Source organism: Fusarium subglutinans, assembly GCF_013396075.1.
Source record: "Fusarium subglutinans strain NRRL 66333 chromosome Unknown NRRL66333_c0000453, whole genome shotgun sequence".
Taxonomy (NCBI): Eukaryota; Fungi; Ascomycota; class Sordariomycetes; order Hypocreales; family Nectriaceae; genus Fusarium; species Fusarium subglutinans.
The window spans coordinates 1-12,270 of NW_023502516.1; the positions used below are offsets into that span (position 1 = coordinate 1).

Genomic DNA, 12,270 nt, shown 5'->3' on the forward strand with positions numbered 1-12,270 from the left:
AAACTATATATTATAAATATAATTATAAATATTAAATATTAAATTAATTTCTTTTTAAATATATAGTATTTTAAATATTAATTAATAAATTAATAATTACGTACTTAACCTGTTTTATTGTTAATAGCAGTTAACTGCGTATTTAATAACAATATCGGTTTTGTCCGAAAGTGTTAGAAGACAGATAGGTCGCACGAACAAGCAACAAGCACCGTCACTTAAGTACGGTAGGGAGGGGCGACTAGGCAAATCAATGCCATCCATGGAATTCATATCAAAAGAGTCATACAATCTTTGCTAAGCTTAGTCAGATGATTCTCACTAGGTCGACTTTCTAAATTGTCCATGCTTGCTTGGGTTATTATTACTAACTTACGTTTCACCTCAGTTCCTGGCTTGGAGTGGCCCGGTATGATCATGGGCTCGCCTCGACCTTCAGACTTGTCTGTGGTCTAGATCGATGGCTAGGAATTTTTTCCGATGCACCGGTCCAGGATGGCGTAGATATGATTGGCAAAGGCGTGAGTGGAAAGAAGTTAGTGATCAAGCCTTGGATTACACGAAAGGCAAAGCGGTATGGCCTAGTGGCAAGATAGTATCTGTTCTTGAAGCTCTCCTGTTAGTATAAATGCGCATGTAGTTTCTACTGACGATTCAAACCTAGTGAATGGAGTTATTAGCTGGTATTAGTAATCTAGGGTATCCGCCCCGCATTGTCTGAACCACGAGTCCCAACCCGCTTTGCATAACCCTGCATAAAGACAATATGGGTGCCCTTGAGCTTACTTCCCCCTTTCATTGGGTGAAATGCAAGGCGCTTTATGCATATCATCAGGCGGCCAATCGTTTCAAGGCACTCGACGCCGAGGCATATTCACTTGTGGCTGTGCATCAACGACGCGTTAAACAGGGGTGCTTTTTTTTTTCTCAAGGCGTTCTTAAAATCCAGGCTGCATCCCAATCATAGTGCTCTCATTTGATCTCATCACGTTGCATTCGCGCGCAGTTGACTTTGTGGTCTCGAAAATGGCATGGAACGATCAAGACGTGGAACAAGCCTGCAAAAGGATACGCCTGCAATCACCGGAGCCAGACGTGGCTTCTGACGATTTCGAAGACTTTCTCTTGTCAGACACCGAATTGTTTTCTCAGCTTGCGGGCGACAACGGTTCCCCAGCCAGCGTTTCAGAACCTACGGCACAAAAGAAAGACGGAACGAGGCTTGCTTTCGTAGGCGACGCACTGGTCGCAGACACTGTTCGCCATGTCTGCCTCGGAACGGTGAGCTTCAAGATAATTACTGTAAGCTGGCGCTGATTTGGAACAGATAATCTTGGAGGCCACATCGTCCTTCTTCAAGGACCGACAAGACTCCGAAACCCCAGTCACCCTGCGAGAGTGTGGGGGTATCATCAAGTTGAGTACGGCAGACACGGGTGCATACGCGGGCATCCTCAAGGCCTCGTTTCCATCGGACTTGCTACACCACCCTTCGGTAAAGCTCATCGCCCTGTTGACAGCCCCAGCATCGCTTCGAGTCATAATATCCAGCCAGATGGAAGAAGCAGCCCAGATTGGAGCTCTATTATCTAATAACGACCTTTTCCTTCAACATCCATCACCTCGTGATATCGAATACTTTGAGCTGGAGATGGAATACTTTAACCCCCAGTTTCTTGTTACTCCAGGATCTTGTATGCCACAATTGGAAGACCTTGCCATCGAATACAACGACAGTACATCTAACGCTTCTCTGGCGTTAGACGAGCAGAAGAAAGGCCAGCTCATTGTTATTTTTGATACAGCGGCTGACCTTTCCATCCGACCCACAACTGAACCAAGTCCGCGTCTACAGACTCATCTGAAAGAGTGTGCACAATGGTCTTCTTCTTGTTCCATCAGTAACTAATAGAATCTAGCTATCAGCTCAAAGCTCTAACTGTGATGAGCGAGAAGGAGTGCGCAAACCTTGAAAATCCTCAATGTCCTTCGCTATGGGCTGTTGCACGCGATGCATCCACTCGCGGACACAGGTATGACATCAAATCGAGATACTTTGGATTGACGTCTAAGAAGAACCAGAGAATATTGTCACAGAATAACGGGACATAGGGCCGATGCTGTGCCTATTTGTGCTGGGGGCATCCTTGCCGATGTGAGATGACCCTCAACCCCTCGCTTTGCTTATCATACACAGCTGACTAGGTTTGGTTTACAGGAGATGGGGCTTGGGAAAACACTCTGCGTACTGTCCCTCATTTGCTGGTCGCTGGACTTGCTGAGGGACACGGAAGCCCAAGGAAATTGTTCTGAGTCGTCGACAACGTTGGTTGTCATACCCAAGAGCAGTACGATCCGTGAAGACGTTGTACCATGCTTTCACTAATAGTGAGCAGTGATTCCTGGCTGGCAAGCCCAGATAAAAAACCATATTATACGGGGTCAGATCCGTGTTGCTATCTATTATGGTACTGATAGACAGACTCTCGCCAAGCAGTTCCGGAACAATGACATTGTCTTGACAACGTATCAGACCCTGAGGTCTGAATGGACTAACAAGGGTCCATTGTTTACAAAGAAATGGTTCCGTGTCGTTCTAGATGAAGGTAAGTATCTTTGTTACCTTATCGTCTCACTCATGAGGTTAATGATAACAGCCCATCGTATCGGAAACAGGTCTACTCAAGTCTTCCAGGCCGCATGTGAGCTCCAGTCATCGAGACGCTGGTGCCTCACGGGAACTCCTATCGTCAATTCTATCGACAACTACGGAGCACTACTTGCCTTTATCAAGATGGAACCTCTTGACACAAAGGCCACTTTTGATCATTGGATATCTACTCAGATACGAGATAACCTGCAAGAAGGCATTCGAAAACTCCGGATCCTAGTTGAAGCAACGTGTCTCCGTCGGACGAAATGTAGTATTTCGCAGGCACTCCCTCCTCCGACAGTCCGCGAAGAAAAGGTTGACCTAAGTCCATATGACCGCTCACTTTACGACTTCTTCGAATCTGAAGCTGCCAAAAATGCTGCCGACTCTTCTCAAAGTTATCCTGCCAACCATTTAAAGACGGGAAAGGAAAAAAAGAATGTGCTGTCTATGATCCACAATCTTCGCCGCATTTGCGATCACGGAGAGGATCTGTTGCCTGCTTCGGACATTGAAGCGTGGAGATTACAGAGATGTCAGGGACCAAGTTGTCAGACAATACCTTCCAGGCAGCAGCTTGGAACGAATTATAGTATCGATTCACACTGCAAACTATCGCCGTCTGCTAAGGTGCAGAGATTGATACACAACATCCGATTAGAACAAGCGAACAACTTAGCAAGATCAGCGGCTGCACCGGTGAAGAGGTACTCATATCGAACAAAAACATGCAAAGGTCGCTAATGATGATCAGCGTCGTTTTTAGTTACTGGACTAAGATGCTCGATCTTGTCCAGCATGCTCTCCTACAAGCTGGCTTCCTATGCGAGAGAATTGATGGCCAGTACTCCATCAAGCAAAGAGAGAATGCGCTGACTAAATTCGCAATTGACCCTTGCTGTACTGTAATGCTTGCCACCTTTGGGAGTGGTGGAGAAGGGTAGGTGTTTGGGCACCTAGAGTAGGAGAAGGCTAACAGTAGAACCATTTTCTAGCATTGATCTAACTTCAGCTAATTGCGTGCATCTCCTGGAGCCTCATTGGAACCCTATGGCAGAAGAGCAGGCGATTGCACGTGTTCATCGAATAGGGCAGCAGCGGCAAGTCACTGTTACCAAATACATTACTCCTGACTCGATCGAGGAGGTAAGTGGTATCAATTCGTTGACTAGTGAATTTAGGTACTAAAAGGTATGGGCTAACTCCATCGCATAGTATGTTCAAAGCATTCAAGACAAGAAAATCCAGCTAATTCAGGATACCTGGTCTACCAACGATGACTCTATGGGTAATAGCATTAATCATCAGGCTTCAAGGGTATTTTATCGTACGCGAAGGCCAATAGACCTCGGGCTAACTATCTTCAGAAGCTTGAGCAATGGCTCGCCCAGAGAAGTAAGATTTAAAGATTGTTCCAAATCAGAGCCCTGAGCTGTTCATATGACGCAGGATATTTTAACAACACATTCAATCCGTGTCTCAATCGCTGTGTAAACCTTCTTTTTTTTTCCCCTCGCCCCTTCGACGTTCCTCGGTAGTTTGTTCAACTAAGTCTTGCCAAGTCAGCCCGAGCCACTTTGAAATCCCTCGTGCTCCTTTTTCGTCTCCAATCCTTCTATTCGACAGTCGCAGGTTGGGGTCTGCTCCTTGAAGAAGTAAGAGCTTCATGAGATCTGCTGCTTGTTGTGTGGTCTTTCTTGCTGCACATTGCAAGGCTGTTGGAGAGTTTCTTTGGCGCTTGCGATTAACTTCACAGCCATGCTGAATTGCATAAAGCGCCAAACTGACGGAACAGGTTGTATCGGCAATATCTCGAAGAACCGTGTTGTCTTTCAGCCCTCTTAGTGTATCCAAAACCTTGCACTCTTTCCAACACCTAAGCAACATGCGTTCGCGGCTTGGTATATTATCAGTTATCGCTATAGTACTCCGAGACGCGAACGCTCGTGCAACGGCCTCCGTCGTGCTCACCATGCCGAAGCCTGAAGCTATTATTGGCTTCCATAGTTCAAACAAGTCCTCAAAATCCAATCCCAATACGGTTCCGATTATGTTTTCCACTGCTGCTTGAAAAACAGCCGGATCCACTTTACGGAAGTCCAGGGTCCCAACCCAGCATAGGAGAATTTGGGACAAGCCGATACTCTCACTTTGCAGTGCCAGCTGGGCTAGATAACTAAACTTGCTCCAATCTAGAAGGCCGTTGTGATAAAATGCTCCCGTGAGTAGCCCGGAGTCGCTCAATAGTTGTAGGATTGAGTGAGAGCCCATTTTGGCAGCGTGGGCTGCGACTTCTATCTGTACGCCAGTTTGTAAATTGCGCAGACGAGGTATCAGTGGTGCCAAAATCCCCACCCTGTTAGTTTCAATCAAATCAAATACAAGAGGTTGAAGCTCTTCATCTTCAATCTTCAGAGGGGAAGTAGTGCTTGACGTTCCAAGATCTGCAGCATGTGAATGGCCCTTCTTCAAATGGTCATCTCTCATCTTTCGTGAGAAGAAGCCTTGGGTCACGAAGCGACATCCTGGGACGTTGCAGTTCCATGGCTTCTGATGATTCCTTTCGTGAGTTCGACGGCCTGTCGTAGTTTCAAAGCCGTAACGACGATAACGACAGCCCAAAAACCCGCATCTGAAGGACCTGGGTCCATAATGGTAAGAAAGTGACTCCGAAACAGACGATTTCGTATCATCGAGAATTTCCAGCCGCTCATGGAGAGTAATTGAAATTTGGGGAGTAGATAGCGGGCAGGTATGCAACCACTCCTCCGCTGATTGGATTAGTTCTTATCACCGGATCTCAAGGTCACTGAACTCACGATTATTGATTCGATTGTTCGAATTAGACGATGACGTCTTAAAGGCGGTACAGCTCTTCAGAAGTCCTACAAGGGAAGGCTCTTGAACCTCCAGACCAAGAATGGCTGAGTGTATTGAATCTTTGGGTTGGTCACTCTGCGTGTAATGATCTGATGATCGTGTGTCGAGCAGTATCCTCAGTTGATTGATAAGACTATCGGGTATCGTTTCTGAGCCAGACAAAGTCAAATACTGGTGGATCAAGTCAATCCAGAAGCTCGATGAGAAGTGATGCAATCGATATGCTCCCCAAAGTATGTTGGCATCAATTTCATCGTCGGTCAGCTCTGGGTCATGATGGTTCTGGCACATATACACCATGCAGCGAATAGCCAAGTCAAGTGACATCTCGGATAGATTGATAGAGCTCTGGATCTTGGTACTGAAGATGTACCTGACTGGTGTTAGTAACCGATAGAGGGTGTTTTCCTTAGACGTACTCTCGAACAGTGAAGTGGACAAACTGAACATAACCATCTACTATATCGATAATCGGACCGCAGATCTGTATGACATCGACTGTCGATTGAACTCTTGGTAGCTTGAAAGGGAATTTGGGGTCAACCAGCAATGCCTGCTCGATTTCTTTCAAAGTCATTGGCGATGGGGCACATCCCACCCAGCCAAGTATTGAGCGAGCAAGGTTTCTTCTTCGAGGATCACGAAATGCATTGATTTGCTGTAGAACCCTACCATAGCTATACAGCAATTAGTATAGCAACAAAGGGGTGATCAAAGCGCTTACGCATCTTCCAAAGACGATGGGAGATGTTCTAGTTCGTTTTGTATATCTTCGATGTTATTAATGTAATAAATGATCCTGAAGATAACCTTCACATAAAGAAACATTCCTGCCATTATGTCAGAGATTCTGTTTAGAAGGATTTATAGCTACAAGTCTAACCAGGCATAAAGAAAACAGACCTTTTGCATGAAATGCTAGTGGTGCAGCCCAGCCTTGGACTTTGTCTTGGACTTCTGGAACGAAACCTCTCTCTTTGAACCATTCTGCCATAGTTTGGTTAACAAAGACCTGGATACTACCAGCGTTATTCTTGTCGACCTGTAGATCCATGGTTTTGCCGGCCAAATCGCGGGAGATGTCACTCTCGGCACGACTAGTTAACAGGATGTGGCACCCTCCACATTCGCCATTTAGTCTCACGAGTTCCTTGATCAACCTTGACCGTTGTGTAGGATTGATCTCGTCTAATCCGTCGATGATGACTCGCACAACGCCTGCACTCTCTATGAGCGTTTGCAAAAGGGTCGCAGCGACTTTGAAATCGTTTCCCAGATGTAGGAGATCTGATTGGCATAAAATTGTTTTGAGAGAGAGGGATGTAGAGGCGAGTTGGAATATCAATGACTGCAGGACAGAGAGTGCGGAAGTATGACTGTCGAGGTATGTGAGAAACACGAACACGGTATGGGTACCATCCAAGGACTGAATGTGCTTAATCACGCTGCTTGTGAGCAGCGTCTTGCCTATATAATAAGCGAATCAGTAAATCTATCTTATGCTGCGTCAGACAGATAGGCTCACCAGCTCCGGGGATACCTCGAAGCCATAGAATAGGTTTCACTTTCTCCTTACCAGCGAGCCAATTCTGGAATGATTGGTCACGGAAGAGCCATTTCCCGGTTCCGTTGCAAACAGCTTCGCTGAAACGATACAGGTCGGCATCGTAGCTCTTGGGTGAGATGTGGGCCCGATGACTCGCATATTCCTGAGCGATGTGATTCTCCTCTGTCTGTAGGAAATGTTGGAATTCCCGATTTCGCATTTCGTCTGCTCTGCGTATCTCCTCCATCAGAACTTCCTCTCTGAAGAGGTCGCGATGGCTTGCCATGTGTTTTACGACGACCTGTATCCTGTCTTTGTGGCGTGGCCAGAGCATCTCAAACATAACTTTAAGACCTTATTTATTGTTAACCTGGCTACCAAGATTGAAACTCTAGGAAACTTACGGCGCATACTAAAGAATTCGGTAGAGATCAAGTAGAAGTGAAGAATATCGCGGAAATACAGCACCAACAATGCCTGTAGGCGATTATTACCGGCGAACATTGCTGCCAGTTCGCAAAAGTGGGGCAAAGCATTTCCAATCTCTTCCAGAGCGCTCACAAGAGCATCGAAGGACTGTTTGAGAACGTCGGCCCATAGTAACAGAAGCTTGACCGGGCCCCATAACAGCGCTAGGATGTCGGGTTTGGCCTGCACAAAGGTCTCAACGACACTACTGTATTCGCGAAGTCGAGCTAGAAATGGTTCAATCTTAGATAAGTGACGAAGGCGGCCGGATTTGGCCTGCTTATCTTGAAGCTTTTCGATGTCCTGGTAGACTTGCTCGATGCTAGTTGTTTGGGCAATTTGATCGTAGACACTATGGTCTTTGAGCTTGTTCTTGAAATCAAGCATCGCTGCTTCGAAGGCGCGCTGCGTAGTAGTCATGATGCTTCCGGTTTGACCAAGTGCCTAAGAATGAGCAGCATCAAGTTGTGAGATAAGCAATTGTTAGAAAAGAGGTTAGGCAAAGGATGGATGCGGGGTTTGAAAATGAGGCGGCAAATCAGGCTGAGCAAGGCATAATCGACAGCTATTGGTTCAAAACTGTTAATTGCATATTGCAGGATGATATGTTAGTACGTGGTATCAATTTATGAATGTACCTGGAAGGCGCTTTTTGTAGAGAAGGTCATATTGGCAATTCCGCGTCAATACTTTAAAGTTTGCCTAATTAATTTCCGATGCATGGTGTACGTAATTTGCTTGTAATAAGGCACAGTTCTACTACTATTTCTATAAAAATATATCTCTTTGCCAAACGATAATGTAAAATATGCAATTAAGGGCTATCAACCAACGAGATTTGTCCCTTGCACAGCCTGATTCTGCAATCTCATTTTTCATGCACCCCGCGCAACTTTCCTCGGCTGAAATTCTCTTCTTCATCTCTACTTCACAGCAATTTTTAACAAAAGTCTCACTAAAAATTGAAATTTCCTCCCACCGAAAGGCTTTCTACATCATGTCTGGCGCCGAAGTTGCCCTCCTTGGAGTAGGCATTCTCTGCAATGTGATGCAGATCCTCACCTTCGCCAAGGACTTCATCCACGTCTACCGCAACATCCGTGATGGCCGAGCTCCTGACCCAAAGCTAGACTCATATCGGTAGAATGCGAAGACTTGTTTCAGCGAGATGAACCAAACTGCCGCACAAATTGGGCCTTTAGGCCAAACTCAGCAGCAAATTGTGGATGTTGGCAAAAAGGTCCATGACTGCGTGGATGAGCTACAACAACAGTTCGTCAGGCTTCATGTTGACGAACCTTCAAGAAGAGGACTTCGTGGTAGAGTGGCTGCGTCGAAGAAAAGTGCACTAGCCCTATGGCGTGGAAAGGAGCTTGAAGATGCCGAACACAACCTTCAGCGCCATGAACAGCTATTGCACAGCCTCCTCCTGGATCAGGTCTGCACTCAGTCTCAAGCCGCCGAGATCACCTCTTTACAAGCTTTCCAGCACCTCGAAGGGACTTTGCGGGACATCATCTCACAACTAGCACATGGCTCCACCAAAGTTTCGGACCTGGTCACAGCTTTATCTGCAAATTCAAGTTCTCGAGTGGCAGATGAACACGCAACAACGAGAACTACCATTGAAGATCAAATGTCTTCGTTGGAGAACACTATCCGTGAGGGTATGTCTCAGTCGATTGATCAACTTCGTCAGGAACTGCTGGACCGTGAGCAGGATAAAGCTTTTGAAAAACAGTACGAGCAACTTCTGTCGAGTTTACAATTCCCAGATATGAATAGCCGACGTAACCATATATCAAACAACTACCCTGGAACATTTAATTAGATTTTCTGTCATCATATCTCCGTACCCTCGAATCGTGGCTCGCCATCTGAGTCTGGTCTGTCAGATATGGATAGTCAAACATCTAAAGACACCCGGACTAGTAACAAGAACGTGTGTCGTTGCCTAGAAGATTTTGAGATTACGAATGAGGTAGTCTCTGACTGTTTTCCATGCTGGTTAGAGTCAGATTCGAATATCTTCTGGGTCAGTGGCAAGCCAGCTTCAGGCAAGAGCTCTCTCATGAAATTCCTCGCTTCAAACTTTTCAACAGGGACTCATCTCAGAAACTGGCGCTCGAATGTACGAATTCTTACGCATTTCTTCTGGAAGCCCGGCAAACTGCTACAGCGAAACGTGGAAGGCATGGTTTTGTTGCTCCTCGATCAAGTCCTAGATTGCAGACCTGGACTTTGTCGAATGTTGTGTGAAGCCCAGCCCTACGTGCGGCACAAGCGGAGTCACTCGGACTGGAGCCTTGATGAGTTGACAGAGGCTCTGATTAGATCACTGGAAGCTTCGCCCGAAGCCTTTTGCATCTTCTTAGACGGTATGGATGAAGCTAAAGAGCTGGAACATCTGCCCTGGCCCGACTGGACCAATGCTCAAGTCATTCACGAACTGCTCAAAGTGGATAATGTCAAGCTTTGTGCATCTAGTAGAGAGGAACACGCATTTTGCTGTTTTTTCAAAGGTGCATTTCGGATTAGGCTACATCACTTGAACTGTCAAGATATCACTCTTTTCGTCCGAAACCGGCTCGTTCTTTCTGGTCTTCATTGCCGCGATCGGGATAGACTTGTAAATGAGATTACAAAAAAGGCTAAAGGCGTCTTTCTATGGGTCTCTATTGTGTTCGGTCGTCTAAACCAGGCCCTACGCAAGGCCATGCAACTATCGAGACACTTCGAGAACGCCTCGAGCAGACTCCTTCAGATTTGGCTACGCTCTACGCGGACATGTGGGATAGAATCGGGGATGATGGCCGGTTACCCAGTGTTCGAACGGCATCTTATCATGTGACGACTAGCTAATTCGCACCAAAGTGAGCAAATAAATGAGGTTTAAGAGACCTTATTTATTTGCTTACTTTGGTACGAATTAGCTGGTCATTATAGTTATAAGCCTAGGTAGAAAGTTATTCCAGTAACTTTTACTGCACTTATCTTATATCTATTTACCTTTTTATTATAACTATTACATTATTACCCTTTTCCTTAGCATAGTAAGGCTACGTAAGAAAATTTCTTATCCCTTTCTATTACTTTATACTGCCTTTTTATTTACTATTATAATATACCTAAGATAATAATATTAGCGCTAGCTAATACTAATTTAGTAAATTTAGTTATACTGGATTTCTTAAAAAAGTAGCTATAATAGATTTAGATTTTTAAAATATAAACTAAAACTATAGGTATTTAAAAGCTTATTAATCCTAAGCTTTTAAATACTAATAATAACATTCCTATAGTACCTAAACCTAAGTAGTTTAAAGATTTTAAAGCTATAGAGCTTAAAAGATATAAAGTTATTTAAATAGAGATTATAGTAAAATACGCTGCCTATACAAGTAATAAGCTTATACTAGCAGTTTTATAACCTTTCTTAAGCGCTCTTACTAATAATTAACTTTATAAGCAATTTAAGCTATATTAGGTATTTATATAGTAAAAAAGCAAGGTAGCTAAGATTTATATAAATTAGCTTTAAACTGTAATAGTATATATCCTAAAAACGGTTAATCTAGGCATAGTAACTATAGTAAAAATGCAGTTATAATATAATTAAAAGGGCTATTACTTTATTTAATAGCTTCTTTATAATATAAAGAAAAGCTGTAGCTTATTAAGTATTAAAAATATAATAAAGGTAACTATAAAGTATACTAAAATTCTAAGTAAAGTAAAAAAAGTAAGAATTAACCCTTAAGATTAGCTTAATTACTAGTATTCTATCTTTATATATATAAAGTTATATAGAATTAGTAAAGTCTAAGGACTACTTATAATAATTAACTTTATTAATACAGTTAGTATAAAGATAGCTCCTAGTTAAGCTACTTATATAAAACTTATAGTTAATATAGACTAAGTAGATAGAAAGCTATATTATAATATAGCTAACGTAGCGTAGCAGTTTAAAGCCTAGCTTTAAGAGAACTATTATATAAGAGTGCTAATAATTAATATAACCCTTATAGGAAAAAGTAATTATAGTAAACCTTAAGAACGCTTACAATCTAGTAATTAAGGAGAATCTAAGACTTACTTATATAAATAGAAAGAATACTATTAAAACCCTAAAAGCTATAGCTATATTAAGGTTACCCTAGGTAAAGCTTATAGGAGCTAAACCTTAAAAATAACTAAAATAGAGATTATAGTAATTTAAGCTAAACTAAAGAAACCTATATAGAATAAGCTTAAATAGAAGTTTATAGTAAAAGGCTTGTCCCTAGAGTCTAGAATTAAAAATAGTAAAAGAAACTTTAACTAAGGCCTAGATAGCTTTAGTATAGTAAGGATTAATCTAGAACTAATTACTAAGACTGAATATTCTTTAGTAATATATATAGGTAGTAAATTAAAGTACTTTCTAGCTAATTTAACTCTATTTAATAATTACAAGGTAAGTTATTTAGTAAATAATATTAGTCTCTTAGAAAAGGGATTTTTTATAGAAGCTTATAATAAATAAGTTAAAGTAAGTAATACTTACTTCCTTATTATAGGCTACGGAATAAGAATTATTAAAAACCTTTTAAATAGACTTAAAAGGAAAAGGACTTACTTACTTATACTTAATAAAGTTGTAGTTATCTATAGTTTTTATATAAATATTATATTAAAAGTACTTTTTATAAATATAAAGATTTAGTATACTAGTTATAAT

The 12,270-nt window shown here is 42.7% G+C and overlaps 3 protein-coding genes across 3 annotated transcripts; 2 read left to right on the forward strand and 1 right to left on the reverse strand.

Moving 5' to 3' along the window:
- Positions 1-1,026: 1,026 nt before the first annotated feature.
- On the forward strand, positions 1,027-4,059 carry FSUBG_13985 (helicase-like transcription factor; the record flags this gene model as incomplete). Its single annotated transcript, XM_036678933.1, has 9 exons — positions 1,027-1,281; positions 1,328-1,869; positions 1,920-2,033; positions 2,479-2,606; positions 2,658-3,171; positions 3,315-3,593; positions 3,649-3,799; positions 3,869-3,970; positions 4,021-4,059. 9 exons carry the CDS (start codon positions 1,027-1,029, stop codon positions 4,057-4,059), a joined length of 2,124 nt encoding a protein of 707 aa, XP_036530550.1.
- Positions 4,060-4,529: 470 nt separating this feature from the next.
- FSUBG_13986 (Nacht domain protein) lies at positions 4,530-7,967 on the reverse strand (the record flags this gene model as incomplete). The annotated part of the gene is made up of 8 exons (XM_036678934.1): positions 4,530-4,550; positions 4,625-5,424; positions 5,473-5,906; positions 5,953-6,210; positions 6,258-6,363; positions 6,437-7,000; positions 7,059-7,424; positions 7,484-7,967. The coding sequence occupies 8 exons, from the start codon at positions 7,965-7,967 to the stop codon at positions 4,530-4,532; spliced, it is 3,033 nt and encodes a 1,010-aa protein (XP_036530551.1).
- A 577-nt stretch (positions 7,968-8,544) lies between these two features.
- FSUBG_13987 (uncharacterized protein) lies at positions 8,545-10,398 on the forward strand (the record flags this gene model as incomplete). The annotated part of the gene is made up of 3 exons (XM_036678935.1): positions 8,545-8,687; positions 8,829-9,214; positions 9,566-10,398. 3 exons carry the CDS (start codon positions 8,545-8,547, stop codon positions 10,396-10,398), a joined length of 1,362 nt encoding a protein of 453 aa, XP_036530552.1.
- Between the last annotated feature and the right edge of the window lie 1,872 nt (positions 10,399-12,270).